Source organism: Pseudoliparis swirei, chromosome 17 (assembly GCF_029220125.1).
Source record: "Pseudoliparis swirei isolate HS2019 ecotype Mariana Trench chromosome 17, NWPU_hadal_v1, whole genome shotgun sequence".
Classification (NCBI taxonomy): domain Eukaryota; kingdom Metazoa; phylum Chordata; class Actinopteri; order Perciformes; family Liparidae; genus Pseudoliparis; species Pseudoliparis swirei.
The window spans coordinates 9,374,231-9,397,864 of NC_079404.1; the positions used below are offsets into that span (position 1 = coordinate 9,374,231).

The window sequence follows — 23,634 nt, forward strand, 5'->3', positions numbered from 1 at the left end:
TTGCTTTAAGCACCAGATTATTTTACTTTAGTTTAGCATGAAACCTGGAAGGGTCACTTGACGGGCAGGTTAAGCAGATATAGTACTATATTTGATTTACATATAAGGTGTCCCGATTACTAATACTGCAGAATATGATGGCTGTGAATATTAATCCATATGTCATCAGAAAATTAGGACAACAATAACTTTGAGAACCCTGCAGCCTCTTGTTTGTTATTTAGGAATGAATTGAATCAGTAACAACTAATTAGCTGCTTGTCATAATCAAGATGTAATGAGGTACTACTGATACTACTTATTACTACTCACTATAATGTACCAATTTCGCAGACAGGTTTAGGTGATGGTAGGGTAATCATGTAATGAGGGAGCCCTTCGTAGTGTGATGTATCACTTGGGGTTGCACAAAAGAGAAACTAACGATTAACTAATTAGTAATAAATGAGTGGTGACAAGTCTGTGCTGCTCAGCTGATTCAGACTTAATCAGCAGCAACTCACAAGGAAAGTTGTTGTTATTTAGATTCACAGATACTTGTGAGCTAAACATTAACAAATGATTGAGTAACACTGTAGAGTGTCTCCCAGTCTGCTCTCCAGTGACTCATCATCATCATCATCATCATCATCATCTATAGTCGTCAAATCAAGTAGCAAGACAGAAAACTGGCACCTTCTGCTGTATCCGTCGGTCATGTGACCCTCACCTTGCAGGTTGTTCAGTCCGTGGAAGGAAGGAGAGGGAAACAGCAGGCCTGCTTTAAAGCTCACAAATGCCTCGCTCTACTTAACTCTTTTCTCTCTATCGTTCTACATGTTGGATAGGACACCCTCAATGCTTCTTAGCTGATGCTATGGCGACGCTTTGTGAAACTGCCATTAATGTAACAATGGAATCCTTTCTTACCCTAAGAAACATATGAATGTCTGTACTCTTTCAATTGTACGACATAGTGTGCGGTGTACTGCTGCAGTCTGACATTATTTTTAAATACTGGGTAGCTTTTGACTGAAGGTAGATTTAAAAATAGTTGGTTTGTGCAGGATGTCTTTTAGGGATGGTTCTCTGTAATGTAACTCTAACTTATAGTATCTGCTTGCTTAGAAACTCGACAGAATACTGTCAACAATTTTTGATAATGGAAAACCATTCGAGTCGTGTTGCTTTGGAAATGCGGCAACAACTTAAAATCTTTAGGACATGACTTTAGAGGTGCTGTTACGTGGACTTGTAGGACTTGTAGGACTGAGCCAGGCTGTTTTCTCCTGCTTCCAGTGTGTATGTTAATTGTAGCTAATTGTCGTCAATTTATTGAAGCTGTATTACGCAATTGTGCATATTGAGTGAAATATTCAGCCCAAAGCTGCCATTTTTATGACTGAATTATTCTGTGAAGTAAAAAATGTAAGCTGTCTGTTACACTATTATTCCTCCATAATTCATCGTGACATTTTTATATTTTTAGATACCTCACCTTCTCTCCTACAATTTTAAATAAAGTTAAATGGGTTTGAATAATGCTTGTCCTCAAGATATAAATATTAAATAATGGACCCATCATGAGGTCTATGAGGTTGAAGAGGACAATTTGTCCACCTGCATACCCTGTTTAAACTGCACAGCTGTGAAACCACATAAAAATAACCTGTGTGAGATGACCAGCTGGACTAGGTGGGCGAGGTGAGCAATATCATATCTCTTCAACTCTCTTATCACCTCTCCTCCCATCACTCTCCATGTCTGCCAGCCGTCATGTTCTCCCTCTGTCTTCTTCTGCTGACTTGGGCATCAATGCAAAAGTAAAGCCTCCCTTGGCTAGAGGTGACCCCCTGGACCCTATTAACATCACACACGCTCAGAATGACCAAAACACACTCCCTAAATAAACCCTCCTCTCCCCCTCAGCCACCGTCGTTGCCACAGCCCACCGCTGGCTGAATTAGATTGCAGGCTTTTTAATACGGCTCTTAATGGTTTATAAATTGCACGTAATGATTCCTACATTCCCCTCTCTTGCGGTGCTTTTTATTGCCCCCCGGCTTTCGAAGGGAGTGGGTGGGATTTAATATATGGTGGAGGAGGCAGAATGAGGAGGTGAAACTAGCCCTGCATGGCTTTCTGCCTGCCCTTAACGCTTCCCCTGGCTACGGAGAAGGAAGTCTCGGAAATAATGCTGGACACTGGTACTATCCGGCTGTAGTGGATAACGGCCGGGACACGACAGGACTGCGTGACGAAATGCTCACCAGAGGAGTACAAATAATCAGGAAAGTCTTTTTGGCGAACAGCAGAGAGTGTGATGAGAGGTCCGATTCGTGGGAGAGGCCCCACCTTAGGGAAAGATGGAAATATGCACATCCCAACCAGATGCAGAACCAACATGAACAAGGAAGGAGTAGCACACTCAGAATATCACCCCAGAGTAAATGTTTATGTATTGTTATGCCTGGCCAGTGCAGTCCAGACATTGCTTGAGCCGGAAGAGAGTCTAGTACCGGTGCTACAACCTCATCAATCTTTGTGTACCTTCTCCTCAGTGAAGTCACCAGCAATAAAATCCCTCCTGTACAGAGAAGGGACAGTGCACAAGCTCCAGCTTCCTTTCCGGTTCAATATTTTTCTATTGCCGCTTTTTAAAGGTCACTGTGTGCTGTTGGTGTTGCTGTAACTCCACAGGAATGAAACAAGACCTAACATAAGAAACCTAAAAAAGAAATGTATGAAAAAAATACAGCAATACAGTGCACCTGAGAGACATTTACCCCCAAATCAAACAAACATGTTTTTCCTTGTATCTGTTGTACGAATGATAAATCCACATTGGCTTGGTGGGAGTTTGCCTAGTTTGGGAGATATCGGCCATAGAGATGTCTATCTTCTCTTAAACATAATTGGAGTTTATGGCTTGTGGTGCTAAAAAAAGAATACATTTAAAAAACTAATCAGCGGTTCCTATTTCAAGAAATCATGACCAGGTTACTCAATTTAAGCCACAGGTCTTGTTTTGAGCAGTTTTATGCAGACATATATATGGCTGATTCCTCCAAAACTAAGCAACTAACACTAAAACAATCTCACTTGTTAGAGAGCACAGGTAAAAGGAACACATTGTGAGTGTGTGCTAAATGACATGTAATGTAATGTAATGTTATGAGTTTGACTTTGGGGTGAGTTGGTACTTTAAATTAATCAAATATCAATTATGTCTATTAAAACAGACACCTTCTTATATTTTTTAATGATCTCAACACTTTTGTTCTTTTTTCCAGCACTGCCAACCAAACTGTCTAGAAACTGGTAATTAGAGCAGTGAAGGAGGTTTTCAATTCCTCCTGCATGTGAACAGTGGCCGGCAGAAACCCAGTGCCTGATGGTTTATTGGCACGAACTGAAATGTCTATTAACTGACCCAAATGTCTGCAGGGAGTGTTTGTCTGAGAATGTGGTGAGGATGTCATTATAATTTCCATGTTGAGTTTGGACGTCATCTGTGTGGTGACCAGCAGAATCGTGTACACAGTAGGTACCAACAGGTTGCCTTTTACTTGTCCACTCTGTAAAATGTGGCTCATTAAGTTTTTCCAATGGTTCCACCGGGCAGCAGAACTGAGGGAACACAAGAGAGGAATCATTTACATTGTATGCCATGAAGCCCTTAAGGGCTCAGCTGGACTCCCTGTTACACAGCCATTGACATCCTGAGGTGCAAGTTCATTCTATCCTAATATTGCCAACAATGACTTCTCTCCCCCTAAGAGTCTCTTAGGAAACAAAGAGCCATGGGTAGAAATATCTGCTACCTCTATCCAACTGAGAACAGGTGCAGAAGCAGTTCTCTGTAACTGTCCCACGCTGCGCTTTAAAGAATGGTTCAAACTATTTACTTTGTCAAAAAGGGACTCCTGCCTGACTTTCTCCAGACCTCTGCTGAGGCGAGAACGGCTCCAGAGACTGTAATTGCTCCATATAAATAAATACCTCTGTGTTTAAATACCCTTTTGATGAGCTGAAAAGAATAAATTCAATGTCTGTCGCATACTTGAGCTACTGGCACCACTCACACAGGCAAGGCAAAACCCAGATGAAGGGGAAGGAAAGAGGAGAAGGATATAGCAATATCAAAAGTTGCTGTTTCCATAGAAGAGATAGAGATGGGAAAGTTTAAGGAAAATAAGAAACGCACACAGGTACGTACAAACAAAGACAAAAGCAAGCACACGCACGCACGCACACACACACACACACACACACACACACACACACACAGAAGTACAAAGAGATAAGGAGTGGTGAAAATAATGCGGATCCATGGTCCCTGTCTGGGAAAGCAAAAGCAGAACATTGATTCTGCAAGATCCACAAATGAAAAATCTATGGGGGGAAGGAGCTCTTCGGCCTTGTGGCACCGGCGGTCAGGCTCTCATATCGCAACTGACACCGAGCTGGGGCCTCTCACTGGGTTGGAGTGGGCAGCTCTGGATCAGCTGGACAATGGCCAACAGCAACCAAACCAGCGGGAAGCTGATAGGAGATAGAATGGAGAATAGTTAGTGCTGTGCTTAAGAGGGAGCTTGTCTATTTGTTGAAATAAAATGACCAAATGATATGGGGAAATACAACTAAAGCCACAAAGAAAGTTTGAGCCTCTTATTTTATATTCCTATTGTGGTTGCCTGGCAGTTTGATCGCATTAATCCCTGAGTGCGCATCGGACCATTGTGCCTAAAATTGAGGAGACATGGTCCCTCCCTCTACCTGTAAAGAGCAGATAAAGAGGCTTTGCTTCTCTATCTTTGGTTCCATTCGAACTCCCTCTGTTGAACCAGGGGATGGAATTCGGGCTGGGGGAGGGAGGTCCTTTTTTCTCATTACCACCCTCTGTTAGTACATGTAGCTACACACCACAGCAGCACTAATCTGTACCCCTGATATGCTAATCCCCCCCCCCCCCCCCCACACACACACATATACACTTTCTTCAGATGGCAGCCACACCTCAATGCAAAGAGGGGAAGGCGAGAGGAAGTCATTAAAGCATGCCCTGCAGGAGCCTGCCTGGGCCTGGGCTGGGTGAGATGGGACGGCAGCAGAACATTGGGTGTGTATCTACTGGGGGAGAGCAAAAGGGTCTCGAGGGAGAGCCAGATCGGTTCATCGCTGGCTCTACTCTGGTGCCCCCTCGGGTAGACCCGGTCCCCAGCAGACAGGATAGCAATCAGACATGCAGGGTGTGGAGCAAAAAACATATGTGTGTGTGCGTGTGTGTGTGTGCGTGTGCGCGTGCGTGTGGGAGATTAAAGGTGACAGTTGTTGATTTGCTTAGACCTGCTCACCTGCCACAATCTGTCAGTAACCAAAGCTGCTCAGCGAAGCATACTGCACGTCTCATTTGTGTGGATGGATATGTTCTCAAAAGAGGTGCTTGTGTTGTTGTGTTGTTCCTTTGCAGCTTCAAGCAGGACACTCTTCCATCGGGTAGGCTCATTTCAGGCATTACTACAACAAAAACAATCGTGTGCATATGTGGGGCTTGCAGCATTATCATTTCAATTGATGTTGTGTTTTGTGGCACTTCAAAACCTGCAGATTAACATGCTGTTGAAAAACATATGGAGGGTTATAAGTGTGTGTTGGTGTGTTGGTGTGTTTGTGCTGATGCACACACAGAGATATTTGTATTCCCATGTATGTGGGAGAGAGAACAATTGGTGATATTGTTTGCAGTGTTCTTTCCTCCAAACTTCAAAAAGTGCAGATTAACATAATACAAAAATATATAAATAAATCTATCTTCTGTGTTAGGTAGGAGACAGGGAAGAAAAAATACAAGAACCGACAGACAGTATTTCTCTGCCTGAAGCATCTTAACTGATCATATATGTCTCCTATCAAAAGCTATGAGCTGTTTAATAGTTTGAATATAACCTCTTCATTTGTCACAGGCAATAATCACACTGTAACTCAGCTTTAATGGCGATGCGCAAAACCATAATGTGAAATCATACTGATGACTGTGTGTGCATGTGTGCGTGCATGCGGGTGGGTGTATTTCTGAGACAAGGATCTCAGCACATCCCTTAATAAAGTTGGATATTATGACAACTCTGTTTTTTTGACACATATTAAAGAGTGTTTCTTAGGTTTAAAGGCCCTCCTTATTCTTGCTTCTTATTTTTTACTGGAACAAAACAACAATCATAATCTGAGAGAGAATCCTGGGACGTTAAAAATTGCAGTTGTGAACAAAATGGGAAAAAAGTGTTCTGATAAAAGCTCTTGAAAACATTCTAACGAGCTAACAGGAGATGAGTGTTGCATTTATATGCCCTCTGCATTCACATCCGTACCTTCGTTGTAAATAAATATGAGCAATCAGCTAAGAACGGCACTAAAGCGCCCATAAAGAGCTGCAAACAGGGAGATGGGGGAAATTGCATTTCGGAACGGACAGACGGACAGGCAGACAGACGGAGAGAGACGGCAGACCGAAAAACAAAAGAGAGGTGCTACATCTTGTTTTCATTTGACCTCAATATCGAAAGACTACGTTGAAGGTCAGAACAAGAACACAAAAAGTTTCTTGTATTTAGACCATTTGAGCTCAACCCTAATAACAAAGAGATAACAGCAGGCAGCGGCAGTGGTCCTGGAAGCAGAGAAAGGGAGTCCAAAAGAGGTTAAAAAGAAGGGCTGTATCCTCGGCTCCCTCAGCCCTGCAGCGTGGGGTCACCTCGGAGACGGGGGACTGAATTACCCAGCAGCCCCGGCCGTTCCCAGGATCAGGCGGACAAGGGGAGAGGACAAGAGGAGTTAATGAAGAAAAGAGACACTTTGGTTCCCCCGAGGGCCTCTAGGCATCTGTCTGGCAAGCTCCCACCTCCCAAACGGCTCTGATTGGCTAATTATCAACATGGATTTAGCCCAGACTCAAATCACTGATTGATTGGAGCGCTTTAAATCTCTCTCTCTCTCTCTGTCTCTCTCTCTCTCTCTCTCTGTGGAAATTATCCGAGTCCACGCGGCACAGTGGCAACACAGTAGCAGCAGGTGACGGGTCGGACTACACAGTGTGGACACACAGCCACATGTGAGGATTTTGTCTCTCAGTGGACACGCAAGTCATATGTTCAGTGCTCAAGAAGGAATCATTGAATCTACAGATAATTACTAATTACAGCCCACAAAGTGACAGAAGATTTTTCAAATGGGAGCAAGGGAAGAAAGGCCGTGGCCTCACTAATAATTCCAGTAATAGATGGATTTTGCTACCACCATCGCTGTGGAGGTGTGATTAAATAAGTGTTGCTCTGTTTACTTCTATCCATTCATCAGCGATTTAAGTAGCTGCTGGTTCAGTAGGAATCTGGTGCCTGGTTCATTAGCCTTTACATTGAAAGCCTCAGGGAATTAATGCTGTGCAGCTTGTGACTGTCAACATTAGTCATGACTGATAATGTGACGGCTGTTTCTCTGTAAAATGTGTCTTTCCCTCTGATTCAAAGGGAACATGTTGCATTCAGCTTACTCATTCATTAGCTGATCAGGCTTACAACATGTTCTCCTTATAATTAAAAGTAATTAATTCCTACAACATAAACTGACTTGTTTAATATCAAAGCAGTCGAGAAAAAGAGCAAAATAGAGGTTTAAATGTGGCTTTGCTGGATATTCAAGCCGTATTCAAAAGCTTCATTTCGTGGGTGTGCGTGAGAAAAGCTTCCTTTTTGTTTCCTTATCTTATCCAGTTTAAACTGAGTGCATGAGACATTGTGTTACTCCGCTCTGAAAGAAGAAGAGACAAAGAAGCAGCTAAAACCGGCTGAGCACATGTTGCTTGTAAAAGTATGCAAGTAAGCACGTCTCCCTATTTTTCCATGTGTCAGATCAGTCAGAATACATTCTCTCTGCTGAGGGAGGAAACACAAAGGGTGCAGGCGCTGGATGTTTGTCACAGTGTGATGGAAACACCTCGCCTGTTCACAACTCCAGCTGGGAGCTTTACTGAGAAATAAGAAACCTCAATCCCAACCCGACATCGGCGAAAAGAGTGAAGAGAGGTCTCCTTTGAGAGCAGATTTATCTCCATGGTTACAGTCTGCACACATGTTCAGGATGTCCCCCTCTATTTTGCTGCGGTGCATCCTGGGACAGGACATCTATCGCGGTCCCGGGTATAGCTCCAGGTGAGGCTGGGGGATTAGCGCTGGCCTATCTCCTTAGAGATGGGAATTAATTAAGTAATTATGAAAGGCGGGGGGATGAAATATGCATGAGTCCTGATAGGGACGTTTGTGATTGTGTAATCTAATTTCAACCGGCGGACCGTCCCTGTCAGTCAGGTAGAACAGGCGCTACACAGCCACACATGCAACAGCGAAGCTTTCACACAAATACATAACCAAAGATCACTCTCACTGTCAGCAGAATATGGGTATTCTGAGCGTCTCATTATGTTAATTACAATTTAATCAGTGTGGATTAATCACCATAGTAAAACGGATTGAACAGCAGATTATGTCTTTTTAGCTAATCCATATAATTGTATTTGTAGAGGCACAAGATTAATATGCTGGCATCAAATTCCTAATGAAAATGATCGTTTAAGGACGTGTTTCACTTTCAAATTCTTTTGGAGTGTAATAAGGGGATTTGGGCTTTTGTCTCCAACACTATATTCTTTGTTGTTTTATGTGTTTGTGGATTCCACTGGGCTCTCTCTGCCGGTTATCTACTGGACTCTCTTTCTCTTTATTGATGGATTTAAAGGCCTGTTTGCGGCAAAGAGCTCTTCCCGTTCTCCCGAAAAATACTTCCTGTAGACGATTCAAACGGAGTCGATACCAAACAAGAGATCAGTGGCCACGAGACACGCCACAAGAAAGTCTGACTCGTTCTCGTTCCACATGTGCTGTACAACCATGCATATAGGTCTTCAGTTTACCACAAATGTGCACACGCACACACATGCACACAAGGCTCCCATTTCCTCTCAATCACCTGCAAGTCTATCGACCCAGGTGTATCCTTCTTCCTTTCATATATATATATATTTTTCATTTATTGATTCACACACGTGTATTTGGAAGACTGCATCGCATATTGCTGGAATATCATGTTCTAGGTTTCACCATTTTTGTCCTTTTACATCCATGAAGTACTCTCCTGGTTACCAAAGCTTAATATTCAGGGTAACAACACTTCCCTTCATATACCTTCATTAAAACAGGGGGAGGCTGTTCATATAAATGTGGTGCCAACCTAAAAAAAAATGAAAAAAACATTGGGTAAATGAGCAAAACTGTAAACCTTTAATGTTTCACCATATGCTCTAGTTCAGTGGAGCACTGCAATGGGAACCTCCTGTATCTAAACTGGTCCCCGGTGTTTGAACTCTGCTCAGAAAGCAGAACATAAAGCAGAGAGATGAGAGGATAGATACAGAGAGGGGAGCAGAGATGAAAGGCTGCGGTGTGTCCTCCAAAGGGAATGCGGGAGCCCAGGAGCACGCTTACTCACAGTGTTTGATTGTTCCTTTGTCTCTGTTAGTCGCAGAAGGAGCTGCTTTACAGCCCCAAGACAGGAAATGTGACAGGAGAAGGACTGCAGGTCTGTTTCAAGTTTACATCCCCGCTGCTTTACACATTGTGGGATTACTTTCTTTAGGCATCTTTGAACTCCATAAAATTGCACTGCAAAGGAGGTCAGAATTCATAGAGATGGAGGTTTTGTCCAACTAAATATACCGCCGCTTCTTAGAGGATAAGAGGAGCAGGTGTGTTATTCGGCACCATGTGTCCACCTTTTCAATCCCTGTCTGCTCCCGATCAGCAGGTGTTATATACTTGCTCATTAATTTCATCTCGGGTTATGACCTCCCTTACATTGTAGAGGTGCCTTATTTGTTCTCTTGTCTGTCGCCTCCGTCATTTCTTTTCAGTTTTTTTTCAAACTAGGATTTAATGATCAATTTTCTCATTGTTGTGAAATAATATATGATATCACACTCCTATTTCCTATCACATCTTCTCCTCGTGATTCTCACCATGCAGTATGAAAAGTGGCTCATATTTCATGCTTTTATTTTGATGTTTATTTGTCAATAAAAAATTCTGTGCTCTCTGCCCAGTGCGGTATAACTCTTTCGTTAAAAAAACTGTGACTTTTTCATCAGCTACGATAACAGAAAAGCTGTAAACAGAGTAATATTTCACTCAAATCCCTGCTTCAATGAGTTTAAGTGAGTAAAAACCTGTTTTCCTGTGGCTCATCACAACACTATGACCTTATTCTATCCAGCGTATAAGCTCCTCTTTCTGATTTGAGGCTTCTGTGGATTCAACCTCAGCTTACTGCTTTGCATGGATTTGACTGGTATCCACAGATGGATTTGCATCGCTTGAAAAAAGCAAAAAAAAGCACCTCAACTGCCAGAGCACAAAGGTCAGCGATAAAGGGCATACACAGGGAAAGAAGATAAACTCATGATTGTTCTTCTAGCCTCTGCTTACTCTAATAACCTGCCAATATATTGATTATCCTCATTCACTGATGTCCAATGCATTCCTCGGAAAGTCCACTGCCCTCAGTGTACACTTTTTTAAATTTTGTTATGGTTTATAAGGGACAGTGCACATTGATAAAAACACTTCAGTAAATGTGCCAGAGTTAGCCAAGAGGCTATTTTTCATCTGTAGTCCCACTCTTTGTGGGTTCATTATTAAATTACATTCAGATTCAATAGCTTCTACAGTGATAAGAATGTTACATTTATTATCATGTTCAAGTGATAATAATAATAATAATAATAATAATAAACACATGAGAGATGTTACACGCAGTCATTTAGTGTGGGAACAGTGCTAGTATTGCCCTTCTAACCTTGTGACTTGTGATTTTGTTTGCATTTTATTCTATTCAATGTCTTGCACTGTCTGGACCTTGAGTCTGAAATAAAAGATTGATAACCATTTTCCATGCAGTGTTGGCTGCCTCCCACCTCTAGAAACGAGGTGATGTTGGTATGATTGGAGACCACGTCCAGGCAAACAATACGCGCCCACACCTGAGCTTTTTATAGGCTAATAGGATGACCGCTGGCTGGCTGTACTGTGGGGTCAGCTCCTGTGTGGTCCATCCCTTGTCTCCAGAAATTGAACCTGTTATTATCAACTTGATTGGCCATCTTGTCAGACACCGAATAATACTGTCCATTGAGTTTGCATGAGGAATATGGTGACTATATTCTGCGTCATCTCAATAACAATAATAACACACAAAATCGACGCGGTTATTTTGTTTTTGCCTCGTCCTCCACTCATTCTTCTACACAGGCAGAAGTGTAGTTGTGGCAACTCTTGAGTATTATTCAGCTATCAGCGTTTCCCACCTGATCAAGGTTGGTATTAATAAAATGGACCTCCTGGTTCCCTCCAGCCTATTCTCACCTTCTATCTCTCCACTGCCTCTGTAGCACGTCTCCCAGCGTTTGCACCTCAGACAGTTTCCTGATTCTCATTCGCTCCTTTTGGATATCGCTGTTGCTCCCTTTCCGCTACATCTACATGAATAGAGAATTTCTTTCTTTTGCTCCCTTTTCTCTCTTTAATTCTCTCTCTATCTCTCTCTTTCTTGCTGCCTCTCTGGAGCTCCTGGTAAATGATGCATGGTGCTCTCATAGCCGCTGAGCAATCATTAGTGAGGTGGCACAGGTGAACGGGATGGATGATGAAGAGAGGGAGGGATGGAGGGAGTAACAGAGGGCAGCAAAAGTCATGTTTCCAACCTTAGGCGTTTCCCTATACCGTCGCAAAACTAGTTGTTTGTGTAAAATGCTAGTCAGTGGTGTTTCTTATGCCCGTGGTCATTAATCTAGACACATCAGCACACTTGTGTGCATGCTCATACATGCAAGTACATACAAAAATGAAGCCATAATGTTGCTCGCGCAGAAAAAAACATTGACTTATAGGGTCCGAAAGCCCGATGAGACCATAAAAAAAACAAGTCTGGACTGGACTAGAATAGGGACTGTGCTGAGAAGCCAATATTATGAAGTGTACATAATGCTTCCCTTGTGGAATATCATCACTCAACAATGCCCTGACGCCCCTCGTCATAAACAAAATCTCAGTTTATAGTTCATATCAGGACCAATAAACTGAGACATAACCTGACAAAGCCCCAGAGTGGGTATGAAACTCCCACATTTGAAGCTTACTGGAGGCAAGATTCAGAGCACAGAATGTGTTTTTACCCTCATATCAATCAATTAAATGTATTTTGTTTGATATGAAATGACAGTAACATTGTGGTTTCTAATAACTGATGATTTGATCGTCAGCTTCATAGCTGCCAGTGCTTCTACTTCCAATATATGTTAATGTTTAATTAGTGTAAGCTCCCACTCACACACCACACTTCCATTGGGGTGGCTGTAGCTCAGTGGGGTAAGGGGGTCGTCCTGCAACCCCAAGGTTGTCGGTTCGATCCCGGCTCTCCCCATTAGTAGCAAGTCGAAGTGTCCTTGAGCAAGGCACTGAACCCCCAGTTGCTTCCCGGGCGCATCACTGCAGCCCACTGCTCCTTAATAACTAAGGATGGGTTAAATGCAGAGAGCTAATTTCCCCTTCGGGATTAATAAAGTATATATCTTATCTTTACACTCCTCTTTCTTGTCTGCTTTTAACAACTCCTACTGTATAAACACCTTTTTAGTTGTTTAGTTAGTGTGTCTCAGTAAGACAATTACAATGTGCAAAATAGCGCACACTCTGTGGATCACTTGGGTGCCTGGTGAGATCAGTGGTCATAAGTAACTAAGCTCAGAAGTACTTTGTACTTTTTGTACATTAATGAGTTGTTAAAAATTGCGGATTTGTGTCGTGTTTCAGATTCCTCTCTGTTAGCAGATAGTAGTTTGTGTTGAAGGACCTTGTTTCTTCTGTGCTTTCTAACCCCATTAATCATCTCACGCCCTCCAGTAAGTAGTAGTTCACTTTTATTCCATCTCAGGCGGCTATAACAGTAAAATGCTGTTTACACATTGTTGCATCAGTATTTTTTGAAATCATATTTCTTAAGCTACTAGTTTGAGGAAGACTCTGGAAAACACAAGGAGTGCACAAGTACAAGCAGGACAGACAGGCAGGTAGGTAGGTAGACAAACGGGCTGGTAGATAGACAGAAAGATAGACAGGCGGAGGCGGGTAGGTAGACAGACGGAGAAGCAGGTAGGTAGACAGGTAGGCTGGTAGGTAAGTAGGTAGGTAGGTAGACAGACGGACAGGCAGGTAAGTAGGTAGGTAGGTAGACAAACGGGCTGGTAGGTAGACAGACAGATAGACAGGCGGGTCGGTAGACAGACGGAGAAGCAGGTAGGTAGACAGGCAGGCTGGTAGGTAAGTAGGTAGGTAGGTAGACAGATGGACAGGCAGGTAGGTAGACAAACGGGCTGGTAGGTAGACAGACAGATAGACAGGCGGGTCGGTAGACAGACAGGCAGGTAGGTAGACAGATGGAGAAGCAGGTAGATAGACAGACAGGCAGGTAGGTAGACAGACGGGCAGGTAGGTTGACAGACGGACAGGTAGGTAGACAGACAGGCTGTCCAATCATATACTTTTGGGCCTGATTAAATCATAATTAGTGATGCGACAGCCATAGATTCCCAATGTGTTCTTTTTTTTGTCAGAGCATTTCATACATTGATGCTGTTGATTGCTGTCGGTGTGTCATGGAATTATCAACAAATACATAGAGAACACAAGAACATTACCAACACTTTAAGAACATATAGCTGATAATATGTTTTTACTTTTACTTAACTAGGATGTCATGTGAAGAATGTTAACCAGTTATGAATAATTTCTTCAATGTGGTATTGATGCTTTTATTAAGTACTTCATCCACCACTGGATGAGATACAGCTGCTGTTGCAATGATCCATGTTTCTCATGTTGCATCCCTCACTCCATCAGCTTTGCATGTTACAGTTACAGCCCTTATCTAAACAGAGTGGAGATATGAAACATTTGTAATCTCCTCAGGAACTCATCGATACACTCTTGCACAATAATTGTGTGCAAATGACCATCGTGTTGCTCCTCGGTTTGCTGTTTACTATGGATGTGTGTGCGGCTGAAAGAAGAGCTCAATCTGATCGTGGCCTTGAGAGAATACAATGAGCATTAAGCTTCCTATCTTGCCTGAATATCAACAAATACAATTTGGATATGAAGGTAAATCCAACAAGGCAATCCTATGCAATTGACTGCAGTAAGATGTGTGTAGCTGATGAAGACTTAGAAATATGCTTGTATTGTCTCAAATGAGGAAGAGAGAACAGGTCTACATTGAATTAATCTCTTTTTAACTGAAATAAAATTGGGTAAAAAAGTGTTTATTTCATTTTCATACAACTGATCTTTCCAAACGATGTTTGTTTTTTTCTACATGTTTCTGCCACCCTAATTGTATTAAATGTTTCATCCCCTGAAGCAGAAGGAGAGCAGAGTTTCTAGGGCAACAATCAATGGAATTGTCCTAAGTCTGACACATGCAATCTGCTAAAAGCCCCGAAGCCCAAAGGCCCAGGTGTACCGAGGGATTACAATGGTGGAGGACAGGTGAAGTCAATGCACACTGACAGGGACACACACACTCACACACACAGACACACACACATATGTACGGTATACATATTTATGGTCATGTGTCAGCATACACTACTAAATATTGGACAGGTCCGTATTTTTTATTATAAAGAGTTTCAAGAAAGGTGCAGTCTGTAGAGGGCAGTTCTCCGCTGGGTGTGTCGACCACAACCGCCGCTGTAAGTTTTGACTGAATGAATACAACTGACGATTGGCTCGCCCCCCTTCTAGACTGCAAATCAGAGCTGTCTTTTACTCACATGTCTCAACCCCATGGATTGTGGATTGTGGAGGTCTGAATTCTGCTTTCTCCCCGGAGTCCTTTTGACTTCACGTCTCATGGGGTCATCGGACCCTATGAGACGGCATAGATCCTATCTGCCTGATGGATCGTCTGGGTCGTGGAATTCCTGCTCATGACTACGCCACTGTCCTGTTGAGACTCCGCCCACTGTTGAGACTCCGCCCACTCCTCCTCCCCACCGCCATCTGCCTGATGGATCGTGGAGGTCTCCATCGTGGAATATGCCTACTATGAACTATTCATACACTCTGTCATATTCATTGAATGTATTTTAACTCTAAATCTGTCCTTCTGTACACATTACATCTATTGCATCTGTCCATCCTGGAGAGGGATCCTCCTCTGTTGCTCTCCTCCAGGTTTCTTCCCTTTTTTTCCCCCTGAAGGGTTATTTGGGAGTTTTTCCTGGTCCGATGCGAGGTTTTGGGGCAGGGATGTCTATGTGTACAGATTGTAAAGCACTCCGAGACAAATTTGTAATTTGTGAAATTGGGCTATACAAATAAACTGAATTGAATTGAATTGAATTAACGAACTATTCATACACTGTCATATTCATTGAATGTGTTTATGTAACTCTGTAACGCTTCATTCTGTACACATGACATCTATTTCTTCTGTCCATCCGGGGAGAGGGCTCCTCCTCTGTCTCTCTCCTGAAGGTTTCTTCCCTTTTTTCCCCATGAAAGGTTTTTTGTTTTTTCTATTTCTTGGGAGTTTTTCCTGATCCGATGTGAGGTCCTGGGACAGGGATGTCGTATGTGTACAGATCGTAAAGCCCTTAGAGGCAAATTTGTAATTTGTGATATTGAGCTATATAAAATAAACTGAATTGAATTGAACTACAGTTATGCATTCTTATCTATGCAGAGGTATGCACTCTCTTCAGACCGTCTCCGTTAGCTCATGGGCATAACTTAAAGCGCTCCTTGAGGACAATACTCACATTAATGTAAGGTTGATGACCAATATAAAGGAATTAACTGTGTCTCTGAGCAGTAGCAATACAGTCAGATGTGTGTGTAGTTCTGTTAGCTTTAAGTTGATATCAGTGGCAATAGACTCAGCTGTGTATGTGTGTGTGTGTGTGTGTGTGTGTGTACTTGTAGTTTCTTTAGATGTTTGGTAATAACCAAACACACTGAACCAATAAGTGAGCAAACAGTTTCCCCTCACTACGTCTCTAGCTACAGACCAGCGGCTGTAGCCAAAGACACAGTGGCTACTAACCCCTCCTGACAAGGGGCCGGTTAAGAGTAGTGAGTGAGCAGTAAGAAGTCAATCAATGGCAGTATCAAACGGGCAACAGAAGCTCTTTTGAGAACGGGGCATTGCAACCAAGAGAGGTCGTTGAGCAAGCTGCCGTAAATGAGCAGCCAAAATGTTCTGCAGTTTTGTGCAGCAGTAAGTATGCAAGATTAGCCGTGGACAGACACAGAGGTGCACTCACTAACTCACACGCACGCACGCGCACACACACACAAACACACCCACACAACCAATCTCATCATCTCCTGGCTAATATCTAGATGGCATCAAGTTTTAGATGTTTGAGGTGGAGCAAAGTTTATTTTTGAACAAGGTTACAAGGCCCATTTATTGTCATTGTATAACAGGGCTCTGCAACAAAATGCCATTGTTAGTTCCATTTTCTTTGTTGAAAAACAAAGGAGAAAAAGAAGGAGAAGAAAAAATGATTATTATTATGTAGAGAGTCGAGGAGGATGTTAAGACTCTCACAGCCAGAGGAAAAAAGCTGCTCTGAAATCTGGCTGATACTTCAGTAACGCTTGCCAGAAGACAGTAATGTGAACAGGCTGTGGTTGGGTATTGTCTTTTAATATCCTTTGAGTTCTTCAGAGTCACCTCAACAATATCACTGATCACAGTATATGTGTACCAATGATGTTTAGGGCCGCTTTAATCACCCACTGTAGATCCCTCATGTCCTGGAATGTGGACATCCCATGCGAGTTCGTAATGTTTCCTGTCAGGAGGTTTTCTATTGTTCCTCTATAAAAGTTAACAAAAATCAGATTTGAGCCTTCTTAAGTTTCCAGCTGTTTGTGACTTTTCTTCACCAGAATGGAGATTCGTGATGACCATGTTGGGTTGTTCATGATGCCTATTCCCAGGAACATACAACTTCTAAATAGCTCCACCCCAGCTGCATTGATATGGATGCTTTTCTAAAATCACCACTCTGCAATATTTTCTTCTTCCTCTCTATTTGAGGTCTCATTGTTCTTTGTAATCCGGTCGATAATGATATTCATAACACGAAATTCATAGCAGAGTTCTCTTCGTGTCTGGGGTTGAACATGTGGGTGTGCATAGTGAACAGGAGTGGACTGAGCACACAACCCTGACGGGCTCCTGGTGTTTCAAACTATGGAGGAGGTGTGGCTGCCAATCTGAACTGGCTGGGGTTTGTTTGTGAGGAACTTTTAATCACCAGTTGCAGAGTTAGCTACTCAAGCCCTGAGTGCTGCCTCTACCAATCAATTCAATTAATGGGGGAGATTGGGTTGGAGGCTGAGCTGATATAAACAAACAACACTCTGATGGAGGTGTTGTAGTCGGGCAGTGGAGACAGCATCCACTGTGGATCTGTTGGATCTGTATGCAAACCAGTGAGGCTCTGGGCTGGTTGGGATGTTGGTTGTGATGCGCTAGTGAACCAGTTTCTCAAAGCAGTTCATCTGAATGGAGGCGAGTGGCGTGTATGCCTTTGTGTCATCTGACCGAAAGGCAGTTTATTTTGGTTCTGGAATGAGCCCACACCTCTCCATTCATCCAGACTTTCTCGTTCGGGAATGATTTTATTATCAATGTGATCAGCACATCATCAACACAGTAGCTGATATATAATGTCACAGTTGATGTGTATTACTCAAGATTGATGTCATTATCTTGACATATGACGGTCTGGACATTCAAAACAGTCTTGTAGAGTAGCGGTAGCTTCATCTATCCACATTTTTGTGTTCTTCTTTGATGGTTTGGTCCGCTTAATCAACCGCGTTTAAGTATGCAGGAGAAGCAGGAAAGGAGGTAGGAGGAAGAAAAACCTCACCATCCAAAAAAATCCCCAAAACCAGTGTCAATGGAGGCTCCTATAGGAGATCGGTGGTTTGCGAGACAGTCGACGAGGGGTGCACTCCAGGATAAGATGTCAGTGAACCTGATGAGCTGTTTTACTCACCATCATCTGAAAATGGAGCCAGTGAGGGATGACCAGAGGCGGCGGTGGAGGTTGTTGGCTCCCTCTCACCACGGAGAAGCCGTGGAAAGGATCCTACTGGTGTCTAATGAAGCCCGTCTTCACTCTTCCCCTGACGCGGCAGCTCAATCTGAGGAGGAAGCACTTCAATGGGCAAATCAGCATTGGCTGGAGAACAAAATAATAGCAGTTAGCAGTGTACCGCCTGGTATACGGTCAGGTCCATGCGTATTTCTGATATGAAACTAATTGTCTCTGTTTATGCACATTTTCAGTGACCGAATGCTCGCTGGTGACTGGGGCGCGCATTTACCAGAAGGTCCGAGCTCAGTATTCCAGTAGAGGGCGAGTTAGAACTAAAACTTTCTAGAGCTTTTTGGAACTTTTCTGGATTAATTACAATACTGAGACAGTATTTATGATGGGATTTGGATGACCTGAAAACAATAAATACAGCCAAAGAAAATATCAGAGGCCACCGCTCAAAACTGGACATCCTGCAAGCCCAACTCTAATGATGAATATTACTCATTTTTCTACTGATGTTGTCTTCTTGGTCAGCAGAAATGCTTTATTTTGCTTTATTCACTGCGACCAACTCTATTAGGTCTGGTCTGCAAGACATAATTAGTCTACTGGATAGGTCAAATTAATCATTCCTGAAAATAATATTCAATTATCTCCACAGTAACTTCTAGAGCATGTCTCCTATTTTTAGACCCCCTCTGTTTTACAGAGATAGGAAGTGTTATCCTTTTTATGTCAAGCCTGCTACACAAAGCAACGGAGAGTCAGCAGTGCTAAACAGACCTTGGAGGACTAACTATTATGCCTTAATATCAGCTTACCTTAATATTAGCTTTCTCAGTGTCTCTTCCTCTGTGTGGTGCACCGCATTATGAGTTCCATTTCCATCCAACTCCGGCTCTCCTTTCCCACAGATTTCCTCTCCAACTTTCCATTACTTTCCCCTTAGCGACGGGTACAACAATGTAATAACTTAGTTATATCAAGTTCAACGTTAGGCTCGTTCGAGATGAACAAGGCCAGCGCAGAATCAATCCCCAAGGATTGCCTCCCAATGCATGCCAATTAGATCTGAGTCCAACTCAATCCCGACTTCCTCTAGCGTCTTCCACGAAGTTAACAACCTCCTCACACGATCGAGGCGGTCATAGGCATGCGTCGTAGTTTCTCTCTACCGACTGCAAGACCCAAGGCATGATTGAAAATGCCTGGTTGCAGCTATATCAATAAGATGGTTGGCCCGTATTTAAAATCCCAATTTCCTGTCTGTATTGTTGGATATTTGTCCCATGTTGTACATATAAATGTGACTTCCTGTAAATTCTTTGAGGGCTGATGGAAACTGTCTGACTTGACCACAGCATTTGGTCATCGATCCCTGCTGCTGCCACCTGATCTGATCTCCACTCTCCGCAGTTCATCTCGACCAAAACTAGTGTCAGTATCTCAGTAATAATTGTGGATATGTGTTGGAGGGAAGGAAGAGAGTGCAAATTGTCCAGAGCTTGTAAACTGTATCCTGCATGACCTCATCAAGAAAAGAGATGGATCACCAAAGCCTGTTAAACTGTTCAATGAGCTGTCTACCCCAAAGTGCTTCATACATATCATAAAGATCACTGATAAGTGAGGCGATAAGAAAAAGATGGTGGATAATGTCACATAAGTATACACAATTTACTCTTTGATATTGAGCACATAGCTATTAAATGAAGGAACGGAGCAGTAGAAGTGGCATTGAAATACAATCAGAAACTACAGCATGCACAGACATGCAAACAAAAAAATGCATTTGCAGCTCCATATGTCTCAAATACAACCTGCGAACTCCATTTCACGCATAACCTCTCTCACTCCCACCGTCTGTCAGTGTCTCTCTCTCTGTCCCCGTCTTCTTCACTCTCCTCCTACCTCTCTCGCTCTCTGTCTCTCACCAGTCACAATAAAGATTTAGAGAATAAATAAATAATCCAGAGTGTATTCTGTGCTGCAGGAAAAAGCAGAATTCTCGTCGGAAGACGGAGGCATCACTTGTCCAGGCGAATCATAACCTTTGAAGTTGGATTTGAGCAAAGTACAGCGATGCCGTTCAGTTGCCAGATACTCTCACGTCTTGGAGGAAGACCTCGCTTTAGGCTCAGCAGCATTGCAGGCATACTTGCTCTTCACCCCATCACCTTAACTCTGAGCCCCATTCGATTTTACTATTATGTATTTCTTATTTTATCTTTAGTGTTCTACTATAAAGTGTTAATCCAATCTCTATGTACAAGTCATGCAAGGATACACTGTCCCCTCATTGATCATCAGTGTGACTCATCAACAGACGGTATGAGAATGTTAGACTCAGTATGAGTGATGCTGCCCATGCAATGTTATGCTCTCAGTACTAATCGGTGACATTTTCTAGACATACAATTTTCTCCTTTCTTGTATCACTGTATCATATATTCACATCATTTTCATCTCCATAAAACCCTTCCACTATGAATTTACACTTGTTATGCTCCCTTTCATTTATGTTCTTGCTTCCTTTCATTGGAACATCGAATGCAGACTTAATAAAAGCAATTTTCTGTTTCAGAAATCAGTGTCGTGGAGGTTTCTCAAGTGCCCAGGAAGTGACATGTTTACAGCTACCAGAAGCATCAACAACAAGGGTTTATTTATAATAAATTAAAGAGTAAATTAGCAGTTGGGTTAAACAATCAATTTTACTGCCACTCCACAGACGAAGATGAGAAAGAATCTTAAACTTCCAAAAACTCAAAAAGGATGCCAGTTAGAAATGACAGCTGATCTCACAAAACCAAATACAACAGTCGAAGATTCTTTCAACATAGAAAATACCGTTGGTGATATAACATTAAGTAATAAAGATGATTCGAGGCCAAAGCAATGCTCACCTCTACAACATGCCCACCGTTGAATCCTCTCACACCAATTAAACACTCTTGGCACCATCCAGTCATACAGGAAACGACTTGGATAATCAGGAGTGCTGCTCAGGAGTCATCCTCATTGGAGTTAAGCTCATTTATGAAAGGATGCTCTCTTGTGGCCACCGGGAGTAAAATATGACCCGGGGATGAGGGAGAGAGAGATCGACAGGAAGTAATATGCGCTCATAAAATCCTGCTGGACTTCTTTTATAGACTAAGCTGCCCACATATTCACATCAGGTATAGGGCAGCAACTAAAGAGGATGATCTATGTTATTGCATTCAAGTTATTAGATTGGAAAATATACAGATAGTTTGAATTAAGATAGAAAGGTTGATGAATTGATTCTCATGAAAGAAACTCACCAGTCTGCAGTGGGACCATAGCCGCTGAATACGGAGCGGTGCCGTGCGCGCTCGGGTCCGGGTTTTCTTTTTCTCCCCTCCCATCTATTTCCTCCTCGCCTGCCACGAGTTTACCTTCACTTGTTCAGCCTTCACTCTGAGAGGAGGAGGATGGTATGTGATTGGCCAGGCGGGGACTGGTAGTCCGGAGACTGGCATTGTGCTCCACGTTGATCCCGGTGTTCTTGTTTACACCTTGCGGACCGGGACGAGACAAGTCGCCCAGGATCCCCCAACAACAGACTCGGGAGTCCAGTTGGCTGTGGACGCGGCAATCTGACAACATCTCCCCGTGGTTCTTATTTTGTACGGTCGCAAAATAAGTTACTCTGCTGGGAATCGGACTCGCTATCGCCTGATGTAACCTCTCCGTGCAGAGCAGCAATGCGTCAAACTTTTTGGTGACTTTTGTGGCACCACTGCGCGCTCGTGGCTCCTAGGCAAGCAGAGTAAGTGCAGCTGGAAATGAAGACTACCGGGAATGTGTTTCTTAATATTCACAGGGTGTGATATCTACGGTCCTCTCCAAAGTCCGATTACGGGCGGACGTGTTTTGTCAAGAGTGAACTATTTACCAAAACAACGTCAATTACTGGATTCTTTGGTTTTTTAGGAAGGAGAGACTTTGTTTGACGAGAGCCACTAACGCTGTGTGGGAGACCCCGGGACGTTTCGCCACGTCGTATACGGAAAAGATGCCCTGTGTTCGGATGCAGCGTGACCACGGTCTCGGTCCTCTGATGCTTCTCCTCTTGGTTGGAGGATACGTCGTGTCTGGCACTGGTGAGTTGTTATTCAGAGATAAGTGTTTATGAATTTGTCCAATGCTCAGTAGTTATTCACAGATCAGTGCGTAATCGTTGTGAAATAATGTTGGCTACACATGGTGACATTGCGCAACATTAATATAAAACACGCTCACATGTCCGCGCGCGCACACATACACAACTTCGGATTTTGGATCCTATCTGTGTTCAATCGCACAATTACCTCCGAGCCCTGAATACAAAATAAAATAAAAGAATAAAATATAAAGCATATGCTTCTTTGAGTATAGCTATAAGAGTGCAGCGGTCTGGGGTCTCCTGCTGTCCAGCACTTTCTTTACCACACAGCATTCTCCAGCCTTACAGTAGACCCGAGCTAAGAGCTCTCTTTTCTACTTGGAACGGAACAATAAAAGTCCCCCTCGTGCGCAGGGAGTAATTACGGTTTTGCTCCATGCCTTGTTGGCCCCTCCAAAAAGAAAAAAGAAAGGAAAGAGTAAGATGGAGCACTTGAAGTGATTCAGGGAAAGAGATTATTTTATTTATTTATTTTCCCATTGGAAAATCTAAATTCACACCAACTTATTTAAAAGCTTGGAAGGACATGCTGTGTCTGAAAGCACCCATTAATCACAAACCCATGATACCCTTTTTCACAATTTATTGAGACATAGTATTTCAGTCTGAACAGAGCAGGCTTCGATCAGTAAATTGCTCAGAGTTAATGCCCTCAAAGACTGCAGCAGCTCTTATGAAGATGAAATCATTTGGTACACAGGGCAGGTGGTGAGCTGGGGTGGCAGGACCTGGACACCAAGGTGACACTGCCCATCTCCAGTGTCGGGCCTTGTGGTATAGGCTAGACGTTTCACCCCCTCCCTTTACCTGATAGGATTGAAATACAAGGCAGAAATCCGAGGGTTCATTGGATTGTGGATGAAGCTTGGTTAACGGTCGGAAAACAAAAGAACAATGTGATCAACAATGTGTCCAGAATCCACACACTCTTTGCTAAAAGACCTTTCCATGAAAAAAACCTCACTCTCTGGTGAGGAAGTAATTTTTTTACTTAATGACAGCAGTCATCTTTTTGAGGACACGCTGACTGTCTGTCCAGGTCTGTGGCCATTTCTTTCAATGTCAATAACAACCCCCACCCCCCTCGCCGTCGCCCGCCCACCATTCCTATTGAGGTCCTCGTGTGTCTATTATTCCCTGAACAGGCAGAGCACAAAAGCAGCTTACGTTTATTAAAATTGTGGACCGTTCTGAAATCTATGCACGAGGAATGAGAAACGTTGATATAAACAGT

At 43.0% G+C, this 23,634-nt stretch overlaps 1 protein-coding gene across 1 annotated transcript in view; it reads left to right on the forward strand.

Annotated features, from left to right (window-relative positions):
• The first annotated feature begins 21,541 nt into the window (after positions 1-21,541).
• Positions 21,542-23,634, forward strand: part of unc5b (unc-5 netrin receptor B) — a 52,650-nt gene continuing 50,557 nt past the window's right edge. The window contains exon 1 of the mRNA XM_056435537.1: positions 21,542-22,338. Within this exon, the coding sequence (XP_056291512.1) occupies positions 22,251-22,338 (88 nt within the window). The 5' untranslated portion in view covers positions 21,542-22,250. The remainder of the gene's footprint in view (positions 22,339-23,634) is intronic.